Here is a 13,091-nt window from a genome sequence, read left to right as displayed (position 1 = left end):
GAATTTCCATGAGCTATCACAATAAAGCTTAATTACCATAAGGAGCTCTTCCAGCCAAGGGATTTATTAATGGAGTTGGGTTACCACTTCCTTCCCTTCTGTTTCGGTCTGCTAATGCTGGAAAATCTGAAAGGTCCAATCCTGTCACGTTTTCACTTCCATCTAAATATAAGAATAAATATTAGTTACTGATTCTACAAACATTTAACATAAAGATTGTAAAAATAACTGCAAAATAACTTGAAGCAACAGTGCCTTCTTCCTAAATAACAGAACACCATAGTAGTTGTATGTAGGTGCTCAAAAGCTACCTGTGGATTGATTTCCTAAGAATTTCCTAACAGCTGAAGAAAGCAATATGCGACCAACATATCTAAAACCCCAAATCTTAGAGATTAAAAAGAGAATAAGGAGTTAAGATTGTATATTATATCACAGTGAAGATGACAATCTAAATTTATAGCTTATCTGCTAACAAGAGGTAAACTGTTGGAATATAACTTCTCTTTTCATTTTATCTGGTCTGCTTGGAGCTTCTGGAGATAAGACAATGACATTATCTCCTGAAAATGGCCAGAAAAATGCAAAGGCATAGATAGTGGAAACTTGTCAGTTACATAGACAAGTATGTATGATTGTATTTGTTGGGAGGGAGAGTAATAGAGAAAAAAGGGGGTAGAAGTTGGAGTAGAACCCCCAAATCTGGAGAGGTGGTGGGGAATGTGATATACAAAATGGATAAATTTCTATTACCTATTACACAGTAGGCGCTCAATAAATACAAACTGAGTAAACAATTTTTTTTTATTCATTTAAAATCAGTCTGGTTTTAAAAAAATAGAAACATTTTAAGCCAAATTCTCAACTTTGACTTATTTCAATTATCTCTTTTCCCCTCCTCAACTTTTGCTACTCTCATAAACTTTTATCTTGATGTTTCAAGAACCTAATTTTTAACCTACAATTTAGTCCATGTATAGCTTTTGTTTAATCTTTGCTCCACCTCATCTCTTAGAATCATTCTGCCATTTTCCAATTAATTTTATTTTCATTATTTCATAATGAAAAGAATCTCAAGATTACTTGTTTGATAAACAAAACCCTAGTACACTCCAAGACAGGTGCTGAATACATCTTAACCTAAAAAGTTAATGAGACCCCAAATTTATACTTTAACGAAAAGAATTGAAAATAATTTTTATGTATAAAATATATTTAGTTAAAATACAATCTTTTTACATTATAAAGTTCTGTAGCTATGTATAAAACCATAATTAAAAATCTATGACAAGATTGTCAGATACATTTTATTTCCTTTACATTTGGGAAAAAAATTTCAATTTAGCTAGGCACTATGGCTCATACCCATAATCCTAGCTACTCAGGAGAGTGAGATCTGAGGATTGTGGTTCAAAGCCAGCAGGGGCAGGAAAGACTGTAAGACTCTTACCTCCAATTAACTACCAAAAAAGTTGGAAGTGGAGCTGAGGCTCAAGTGGTGGAGTGCGACCCTTGAGCACAAAAGCTCAGGGACAGTGCCCAGACCCTGAGTTCAAGACTCAGTACTAGCATACACATACACAAACAAGTTTCCAATTTTACTGTGGTATGCAGTTTGAGTACACAAACATTAAAATATAAAAAAATAAAAACAACGATATTACTTTGTAGTATTTTAACATCATGAACGCTAAAATTCGGAACTCTTCAAATGTTTTAATCTTGTTTAATCAACATATGCTGTTAAACATGCATTAACATTTAGAAATTAAAAGCCTACAGCTTTTAACATACACTTCTCATGCTTTTAACATATATTTCATCTCAATTTTTTCATCTAACATATCATACATCTATGTGTATGTACATACACATATACATATATTTCAATAATCCCACTCAGTTTGGCTCCAATAATCCTAATATCCTTCACTTCTTTTCTCAGAAAAGTGTCTGGAAACAGGTGAAACTCACAACAAAGCAGCATTATTGCTCCCTATTCAGTCTCTGAAGCAGTTGATAAAAGAAATAAACCAATAGGCTGAAGACAGTTGTTTTCAAAAATCACAATTCATTTTTCACATACACAATTCTGAATCATATGCATAAAGCTGGATCAAAATCCATAAGGGTTAAATGCCAAAATTAGTATTAGAACTATTAAATTGTAAGTGTTTTCATGCAGCTGTAAACATTTTCTTCAATATGGATCTCTATAATCAGAATGCCATACAAGTCAAGTAACTTATTTTTCTCACAGGGAAAGGGCTGAGGATAGAAAAAGTTGATCTGCTCTCACTACATGTTAAGAAAATAATTCTACTGCTATAATACCAATCACTATCCTATTACTAGGCCAGGTGAAAAAAATTATCTCTATTATTTATTTAATTAAAACTTACTCCTGATAAATTTTCACTAAATTCTACCATTTCACACAACAAAAAATTCCTACAATAAAGACCAGTGTGTTGAATTGTTCATATTTCAGAAATCTACCATATTGTTTTTACAGGGTACTAGCTCCAGAATAAGCTTACCTGTTCCATTAAAAATGTTACTTGATAAGGAGTTATTCATTCCAAATGCCTGATTCCTGTTCATTCCAAATCCAGACATACTGGGTACATAGAAAATAATTTTAGATATACAGTAAGAACACTAACTTTGAGATGAAGAGAAACAAAAGTGTAAACTTTTGGTCTCCTCATACAAAACAATAATAGGTTTCAAAATCAATTCTAATTTTATTTTTCTGAGTTTAATCTTTACTTCTCTAGAGTATTTTCATGAGTGAGAACCAAAGTACTTTAAACAGATTATAATACAAGGAATTTATATGAACCCAGAAGTAAACATAATTAAGGGTACCATTTTATATGCTTGGTGAACCACCTTATCAGATATTAGATGTACCTAATCTCAAGCATACTTGGTTTTCCTTGCTTTATTGTTGAAGCATGCTGTTACAACTTTCCCAATTAAAGTATAAACTCCTCATTGACAGAGTCCATGTGCTGCTATCCATCCTTCCATCCTCTGCTTTTAAGTATTCAAGATATGAGGCACTCAATAAATGTTACACTGACCTGAATTAAATATTTTTCCTTAACTGAATTTAGTGTTCTACAACACATTAATAATCTCTCTTCAATACTCTCAATTCTGGAATAGGGCATATTTGATACTGTTTCCCTCTTATCGCACAAGCCCAACAAGCATGGCAAGGAAAAAATGAGGCTGAACTTAAAGCAAAGCCAAACAATTAAGTGTGTCAATAGAATGTTAATGTAGATTCTAAAATGAGACTATATATCTTTAATATCAAATAATTGTCTGTAAAAAGACAGTTTATTAGTGTTGAGCATGGTTAAACTGTATGAAGACTCTTTGTAGCTTTCAGCCTAAATCTGTAGAACTTTTTGATATAATATGCAGTTGGTAAACAAGACTCTAGAAGAAAGTAGGTAAGTAAATGAAAATAAGTATTTAACATCACATTTGAACTACTGAAGACAAAGGGACCCTTAAACATAAGAGTAAATGCTAAGAGGCAAAAACATTTATTTATAATTCATCAATAACAAATAATGAGGGCTTTAGAAATTCATGTTATATTGACAATTGACTTTAAAAAAGAAAGTAAAATGTGAAAAAATGGAGAGGCAAAAATTTATACATTCAATGAATAATGCAAAACTGTAAAAATAATATTGCCCGAGCAATATTATGCAATTAGGAAGCTATCAAGATGAGATTTTGATAACTGTTTACAAAAAGTTTAAATACTAAGCAATAAAATTATTGAAGAAATATTCATGGATAGAAAATTGGGAGTCTATGGGATATGGACTGAACAGGAAATGTACTATAACTTATTTTAACACAGATTTTACAAGTACTATATAGAAGAAAGTAAATGAGTCAACAATGACATCTGGAACAGGCCTTTTCCTTCTTATAGTCCCCATTTAAAAAATACATATATATGTATATACACACATGTGTGTATATCTGTATATCAAGCTTAAATGGTGTTTTTCAAGAAAACTTTTAGGAATAATTCTTATACAAATTAACCAAATAGCTTGAAAATATTATCAAAATGGCCAATTATTTATATAGTATATGCAATGAACAGTACAAAAGAGAGTTTGAAAAAGCAAAACAGCTCATTATTGTTTTGAATTCCATACACAACATTGTGCTTAAGCACTTCATACATAATCTTTAAAAGTTTCTGGTTAGTAAGTATCCATAGCACAAACTGTATCTTATCTGAGAAAGTATTTAACCAAAGTGTAACTACATAGTCAAACATGTCTCCTTCCAGTCCTATTCATGAACCTAGAACTCTTACCACATAGGTGACCAACCTCATTTTAAAAAGGAAGACATTAATAAAAGCTTTTCTGGTGCCAACCTAAGAATGATCCCTTTCGAACAACAAAAAAATTTAATGTGCTTTCTAAAATTACACTTATTTGATAAAAAAAAAACTTTTAGATTCAGGAGTGTTTAAGTGGCAATGTTTAACAGGGTCTTTGCATTACAAATATGAAATGAAACACACTTATGAGACAGAAGTCAAGACTCAAGAACGAAGTGTGGAATATGAAAAGGAAAATCTAAGGATATCCCAAAAGACAATTATACACAGTATCAAGAAACATCTTACCTGTTCACAGTAAAAGGCTGTCGAGAAGGCTGCTGCTTTGGCATACATATTATGCTTGGCGAGCTTCTGTTGGGGCTACCTAACCCTGAACTGCTCATGCTATTTGTCCTGCTAGGAATTCCAATGCCCTGACCAACCTGGGAGTGGTTCATCATATTCCTAGGATTCATAGGCAAAATACCCCTGCAAAAGAAGTCCATTATACTAAATAAGCTCTCTACAATCACTCATTAAAATTCTCTACAAATATTTGATCTAATCCTAGAATCTCAAATATATTTTCAAATTGAATTCCTACTTTTTATTGAATTCCTGCATTAAGTCATCTTCTATAAAAAATTAAAATAAAAAAACAAAATTAAAATGGGCAAATTATAGTGGAACTAAAGTGCTATCTAAAGTGAGAGAACCATTAGTGTGACTATTAAATTACAAATGTATTTCACATATACACTTTGAATAATTTATTCAAAATTCATGTCATTCTAATTTTTCCATAATCTATGCATACTCTATGTCATTTATTTTATTTTCACTACAGCAATGAATGTGTGGTGTGGTGAGGGATCAAGGATTAGAATTACTTGAAGGAGTAATTTTAATTTGCACATCTTTAAGGAAAGAGAATGGATTTTTACAAAACTTCCCCAGGAGGTAATTAAACCTTGATCCACTCAGGTGACCAACTAGTATACTGGTTGCATGATAAAAAACATCTTGCACCATACTTATCAACTAGCAACAAATTTAAATAAGCATAGGTTTTTTTTTTTTTTCTAGTGAAAGGTACTGTGCCAGAAAAATCAAATAATTACCTTACTAAAAAACTACAAGCTTGCTTACTCTACAAAGATACATTGTGATAGTCCATCAATAAATACCTGCTTGGAGATGGAGGCGTGTGAAGTGACATTGTTGGTACCCCTGTTGTTGGCGTGACGTGGCTCGGTAACTGAGTGCCTTGTGATAAGCTGCGATTTAACTGAGGGGTATTGTTGCTCATCCCCCTCATTGGAAGGCCTAGTGCACCTAATAAAAAAATTCAGAAGAAGGAAATTCATTGCCATCAGGAATGAAATTGATATCCATCTTCTGGGAGTTGGCAATTTAAAACATTTTAAATGATTTAATATGCATATTTTAAGTGGACATATTCAGTTTACTCCAAATGGACTCTAATTTTAACAAAAAAAGTTCTACCCCAAAATTTATGATTTTAAATATCTTTTGTATTACTTTTTCATATTTCTATTTTACAACAAATTATGTTCATCAAGGATTGTAACAAAGTGTTATAATATTATGAATGAGTATTTTCAAATTTATTAAGGGCATAGTTGCAAAATTTGTACATACAAATATGCCTTTAAGAAATTTTGCAATTGTGTGTGCTGCACACAGAAAAAGCATTCACCCTCACTTTGCTGAAGCAACTTCACTATTTAATCCTTTCAAATGCATTTTAGAAAGTCTATTATGAATATGTATTTTTCACTGTTATGTTTATTAACATAATGCCAGCATCCATTAAAAAGTCCCATCTGGTATAGATGAGACAAAAAAATTAAGATATAAATAGATTTTAAGGTATAATGATCTTGTATATTTTTTAGGAGTATTTTGGGCTAAAGGGGTAGATGTGCTTCATCATAGGTGTCATTTTTACAAGTTTATAAAACTTTACAAGTTATAAAACTTTATAAAAATGAATTAGATTGAAAAATTTATTTTTTAATATTTATTCAGATAAGAAATACAGATTTTCTTAAAGATCCAGAATTATTATAGTTTTACACACATTTTTTTCCTTTTTATTTCTTGAAGAATGTACAGCTGTCAGTTGTTATTAATAAATGCCTCCTATCTCTAGCTTTCCAATGAACCTTTTAGTGTTTTCTGTTCCTAATCTGTTGAAAAATGGTATACTGACTAACCAAACTTATTTTGAACTGTGGTTAAATAAAAATTAAAACAGAGTAAGAATCCATCAGTAAGTAGATGATTTTAGTGCTAAGAATTTAAGGTGATTTTTTTCTTCTTTTGTCTAATTTTGGGTCTATGTTTAGACTATGACCTAGTCTAAACAAATGGACTAGAATACTACATATGCAATGAATGAATATTTTCTCTCAGTCATCTTTGCAAAATTTATCTTTGGTATAACAAGATAGAGCTTTAAAAATAATAGTGTAGACTTCACTGAGAGATACCTGAAAATTGGCAACCTCAAACTTCTGCATTATAGGTTGGTTTAGTCAGAGAGAGAAAGAGAGAGAGTGTGTGTGTGTGGTTTAGTCAGAGAGAGAGAGAGAGAGAGAAAGTGTGTGTGTGTGTGTGTGTGATGAGCATCGCACTCATCAGTACTGGGGCTTGAACTCGTCAGTACTGGGGCTTGAACTCTATCTTTGGCTTAACAAGATAGAGCTTTAAAAACAATAATGAAGACTTCACTGAGACATACCTGAAAATTGGCATTATAGGTTGGTTGAGAGAGAGAGAGAGAGAGAGAGAGAGAGAGAGAGAGAGATGAGCATCGCGCTCATCAGTACTGGGGCTTGAACTCAGGGTCTTGTGCTGTCCCTAGCTTTTTCGCTAAAGGTTGGATTCTCTACCATTTAGTCACAGATGATCCACTTCCAGCTTTTTGTTGGTTAACTGGATATAAGAAACTCACAGACTTCCTTCCTGGGCTGGCTTCAAATCATGATTCTCAGATCTCAGCCTCCTTTGTAACTAGCATTATTGGTATTAGCTACTAGCATCCAAGTTTTGTGACAATGAGAACGCCACTAGCTGCAGTTACTTTCTCCAAATCCATGACAAAATAGAGATTAGAAAACTGCCTATTTGTTCCTTTAGAATTCACTCATCTCCTTTCTTCAAATACACATTTTCTATAGATGCTTCCATAATCAACCACCCAAATTCAGCTTTTCACAAAATTTGTTCAGCAAATACTTATTGTGTGCCTACTATGTGGTGAGCACAGTGGTAGCTGCCAGGGATACAACAGTGAATAGGACAGAGAAGACTAGCCCCAGGGAGCTTAAATTCTACTACCCAAACCCCTCTGTCCTAAAGTCAGCTCAGCTGCAAATTTCTAACAGGAACTGTTTCCCAGTTACTGATCACCAAAACATATGGAATTTTAGGTAAAAAAAAAAAAAATCACCTAGTCCAATGTTGACATTTTACAGATAAGGAATTAGAGCCTCAGGTAAGTAAATTGAATTCTCCAAGGTGACATGACATCAAGAACCAGGATTAGAATTTAGATCTCTTAAATCCTTGTGTTCTTTAATGGCAGCATTATGGGAACCAAGGACAAATCTCTCTTAGCAATGTGAGGGCCTACTGAATCATAACCTTTCAGCTTTTCTTTTTAAAGTATGTTTATTTTCTTCAGATGCTGTTCTAAATTTTAACCAGTCATTTTTTCTTTTTTGGCAGTTTTTTAAGTTTACCTTTTTACCCTTTTCACACATTAATTACTATAAACATATACTGATAAACCCTACTCTACGTTCATATTATCCTACTGTTGGATGATAAAATTTATTATTTCAAGAATATTTTAGATAGTAGATATAATTAGCAACAAAATTCTTAAAAAACTAGGATAGGTTAGAATATTTACTCAATTCGGAATTGGCATTTGAATGCATAATCCTAAAAGTAGAAAAGCTGAAATAAAATAGTTTAATTTTAGCTTTAAAAATTCAACTTCATAAAAACAGCTAATAAATTCAAAGATGTGAGCGTCATTTGTTGAACTAAGTATGAAAAGATCAAAAGATTAAAGTACATGACTAAAAACTGAAATGTCAGCCCGGTGCCAGTGGCTCATGCCTATATTCCAACTTATTCAGGAGACTGAGATCTGAGGATCACGATTTGAAGCCAATGAGGCAGGAAAGTCCTTAAGCCTCTTATCTCCAATAAAATATCCCCCCAAAAAGACATAAGTGGAGCTATAGCCTTGAGCAAAAAAAGCTCAGGGACAGTGCCCAGACACTGAGTTCAAGCTCCATGAATGGCACAACAGAAAGAGAGGGGGGAGGGGAGAATGTGACCAAAACAAAACAACTGATCTTGAACATTTGGCTATTTTAACTTAAACTCTTTAAAACAGAATTAATAGTACTGAATAAGCACATGCAAAGGTTTAGGACAAAATATATTAAGTCATTAAACCTGAGTTACACTTCAGTCAAAATATTAGAACTGGGTATGTTCAGGGGAAAAGAAAAGTTACTATTTTGCTAATCTGATTGGAAATAATCATACAAAAATCATCTCCAAAATATTAGAGAAGTCCAGACTAGGGGACAGAGAAAAGGAAGAGGAGTGGAGGAGAGGGAAAAGGGGGAGATAGGGAGGGAGAGAAAATGTATATATGAGCATATGTGTGAGTAAATGACTAGGAGGACAGAAGAATTAAAATTTACTAACCACTGAAAAAACAAGCATTATGCTATTACTTTATCTCACTTTCCTGTTTCTTAACAATCCTATAAAGGACACACACACACAATTTTGTAAGTAAGATTGAAGAATGAAGAACAGTGTAAAGGAGGTACAATATTTTTCTTTTAGGATTATATGAACACTCTAAATAAATGATCTTTGAATTCTTCAAACAATTATGAATGAATTGGCTTCTTCATTGATGTTTTTGCAGAAAACCTAAATATGATCTAGGAAATTATTCCATTAATTATATCTGATGCACAAAGATATCTCTAAATACGTATGGTAAGATGTGCCATCCGATATTCAATCTTTTTGTAGCCCTAAATAATATTTCTACTAATACAAGTTATATGGAAAACAAAAACTTAAGAACAGTAACCAAATCCCTCAACAGTCATACTTAAATGAAGTTCCCTGAAATTTTTATTAAGGAGTGTGTGTAGAGGAAACCTTAATCGACACAAGAGAGTTTGAAGTACCCTTTCCATTCTCTAGTATTCAGCTTCCTGTAGAAATGTAATGTTATGCCCATACTGAGGAAGGGTACCAGTCCTAAATGACACTTTATCTCACTCAATGTCTTATCTCCAACCTGTCCTATGTGCAGTTGATAAATCTTTCCTATAAAACTGTCTCAGGAGCTAGCATGGGATCTATCTCTGCTCTGTCATGCCTACCCTGCAATGACAAGAAACCTCAGAACACTGGGATCAAACTAAGTTTTCTATCTTTTTAAGTTGTTTATGTCAAGCATGTTGTCATATTACAGCAAAACACATACATATTGCTTCTCTCATAGTTCCCACATGAATGCATGAATGTGTGCTTATCAAACTTTTTGTTTTTGTCAGTCCTGGTGCTTGAACTCAGGGCCTGGACATTTTCCCTGAGCTTCTTTTGCTCAAGGCTAGCACTCTACCACTTGAACCACAAAGCCACTTCCAGCCTTTTCTGTTTATATGGTACTGAGGAATCGACCCAGGGCTTCATGCATGCTAGGCAAGCACTTAATCACTAAGCCACATTCCCAGCCCTCTTACCAAACTTTTGAATAACTGATCTAAAAGTATTGGAAGTTATTGTTACTGCAAGTTGAATTATTTAGCTTTCAAAGAGCTAAATAAAAAGCTCACTAAGAACTCCTACATTTTAGATAAAAGAAATTAGAGAACCTGACACACAAGTTAATACTTGAAACAAATAACCCAACAATCCTTGTCAGTGCTAGAGCAGTGAGGCATCCCTGTTGTCCCTGGGATGCAACCCTAGGTTGTTTATCCTGTGCCCAGAGTCTGGGCCCCAGGCTCTGCAAGTGACCTTAGAGCAAAAAGGCTGACAGAACAGACAACAGTCAGGGGAAAGAGAAGGGCAATTAGGAGATTGTGCTTTAGGGAAGAAATAAATACATATTATTTCACTATACAATCTTCTTCACTAAGTTTATAGGATTCAGAAGTACACAAAATTTCAGGCATCATCCAATTGTGTTATATACAGGAAATGAAATTGGGCATTAAATTTGCTCAAGATCACAAGCAGTGAGATAACCACACAGTTTTTGACTCCTATTTCAATATTCTTTTATAATCACTTAAGGTAGTTGCTAACTTTCATATTATGTAAGGATCTTTAATATCTGACTCCCATCAGCATAAACTGTGACTTTGTCTGATTCTAAGTAACCTGTTTGAGAGTATGGGTTATAAACCACTATATTTCATAGCATTAAATCCAATCACAACTAGAATTCTGTCAGGACGTGAAAGATTTCCTAATTATTGTTCTAGTATTCATAATATATTCAATTAATAAGCTTCTCGTTTCCCTATTCCTTTCTTCAAATCTGTCCCTATGCCTTTACTAGTCATAATCTCCTCCTACCAAAATTACTTTCAAACTTACAAATCCATGTTCATTGCGGTACTATTCACAACAGCCAAGTTATGGAAAACAGCCCAGATGCCCTACAATAGATGAGTGCATCCAACAAATGTTGTATTATACACAATGGAATTTTACACAACCATTAGAAAAAATAAAGATAATACCATTTGCAGGGAAATGGATGAATCTAGAACAAATCATGCTAAGTGAGGCAAGCCAAACTCAGAGAGAAAAACAGCGCATGTTTTTTCTCATATGTAGAAGCTAGATCTAAAATGCACTGGGAGATACACTGTGAGACAAAAGTAGGATACTCTCTCAGGAGAGGAACACAAAGGCACAATGCTTCTGTGCCTTTGATCATACAAGGATTTTTTTTTTCTTTTTTGTCTTGCTTGTTTATGTCTTTGGGAGGAATGAAGGGGCACAAAAATGGAGGGACAAAGGGTGAACAAATGCAGCAGTGATACTCACTAGACACTATATAGAAAATGAACTATGTAACTTGTGGGTGGAGACAGGAGGCAAAAACTGGGAGAGAGCAAAGGAAGAAGTGACATTGGCCAAAAAGAAATGTACTCATTACCTGACTTAGGAAATGATAACCCCTCTGTACCTCATCTATAAAAACAATTTTTTAAAAAACTCAAAAATCTACTTTCCCATTTATTTAAATTTAGAGCTACAAAACAGACTACTTAAAAATAAACACCTGTAATCCTAGCTCCTAGGCTAAAATATAAGGATCGCAGTTTGAAGCCAGGCCAGGCAGAAAAGTCTATGAGACTCTCATCTCCAATTAACTACCAAAAGAGTTGGAATGGAGCTGTGGCACAAGTAGTAGAGCACTAACCTTGAGCAAAGAAGCTCAAGGACATTGCTCAGGCCCTGTGCTCAAGCCTCAGGACTGATTAAAATAAACAAATAAATAATAAGCCTACAAGTAAACACTAACATTGAAGTATTTTGTTTGAGTGTAGGTCTGGCATCAGAACAAGCTTCCTGGAGGAAACAGTATATGAATTAAATAAAATAGATTTAATCAAGTTTTTGGTGGTAGTAGTGCTAAAGAGACAAGTAGATGCTACTAATGTGCAGTCTAAGAGAATGACAAGTACTATGTGGACAAGTAAGACAGGTACAGTGCCATGACTATAACCCCAGATACTCAGGGCCAAAAGGACAACAAGCCAAAGTTTTGAAGTCCCTGTCTTAAACACAAACATATTAAAGAAAAAAAGAAAAAGAAAAAACAAGGACAAGTTAAAGACCTGAAGAGGAGCTTGATCTCTCAGGGTCAAGGACACGTAAGAGAAGGAACATGATGGGCTAACTGATTTCAACAACTCCAATTATGAGAAGATTTTGCTGTCAGTATCATTTTAGAATCACAGACAACATGTGGCTGAACTTTTTAAGGCTTTTACAAGATTGTTACATGCATTATGTGCATTTCTCAAGTACACTTTATATTCCACCGCAACCTACATTCCTATTACAGATTAGTAGCACTCATTCACAAAGTAATGCAGGTGTCAAAATTTAGAACTATCCTTGCCCTTCTCTTCTATATACATCCTACATCAAATATCCCAAATCTGACCAGTTTCCTAATACCTCCATCACTAGTCCAAGTCTTTTATGCTCAGACTGACTACTACTGCAGTAGTAGCCTTGACACTTGTTTCTTCCCTAACCTAGTCAACTTTCCACAGAGCAAAATAATTGTTAAAAAAAAAAGAAAGGGAAATGATCTTAAAATTGTTAAAAATTACAAGCATATATATATATATATATTTATTTATTATTATTTTTTTGCCAGTCCTGAGTCTTGAACTCAGGGTCTGGGCACTGTCCCCAAGCTTCTTTTACTCAAGGCTAGCACTTTTACGACTGAGCCACATTCCCAGCCCAATACAAGCATATCTTAAAAATCTTTGTCATTAAACTTAGAAAAAAAAATCCAAATTCTTCTCTAATTTTTTTCAGGTGTCAAAGAAAAATCTGAGTGTGACTGTAATTGCGTAACACAGGAAGCATAAGCAAGGTTCAAGTG

General features: G+C 33.7%; 1 protein-coding gene across 7 annotated transcripts in view; it reads right to left on the bottom strand.

Moving 5' to 3' along the window:
- Positions 1 to 13,091, bottom strand: part of Cnot2 (CCR4-NOT transcription complex, subunit 2) — an 86,978-nt gene that overhangs the window by 14,753 nt on the left and 59,134 nt on the right. For 6 of the 7 annotated variants that reach the window (XM_013021626.1, XM_013021657.1, XM_013021616.1 and 3 more), the window contains 4 exons: positions 5,560 to 5,707; positions 4,679 to 4,861; positions 2,541 to 2,620; positions 37 to 162 (listed from right to left, as the gene is read on the bottom strand). In XM_013021626.1, coding sequence (XP_012877080.1) covers positions 37 to 162; positions 2,541 to 2,620; positions 4,679 to 4,861; positions 5,560 to 5,707 — 537 coding nt within the window. The remainder of the gene's footprint in view (positions 1 to 36; positions 163 to 2,540; positions 2,621 to 4,678; positions 4,862 to 5,559; positions 5,708 to 13,091) is intronic. The other variant, XM_013021649.1, reaches the window with a different exon arrangement.

Source organism: Dipodomys ordii, unplaced genomic scaffold (assembly GCF_000151885.1).
Source record: "Dipodomys ordii isolate 6190 unplaced genomic scaffold, Dord_2.0 Scaffold3, whole genome shotgun sequence".
Taxonomy (NCBI): Eukaryota; Metazoa; Chordata; class Mammalia; order Rodentia; family Heteromyidae; genus Dipodomys; species Dipodomys ordii.
Note: the sequence above shows the minus strand (reverse complement) of the source record. Positions and strands in the feature narration are given on the sequence as shown.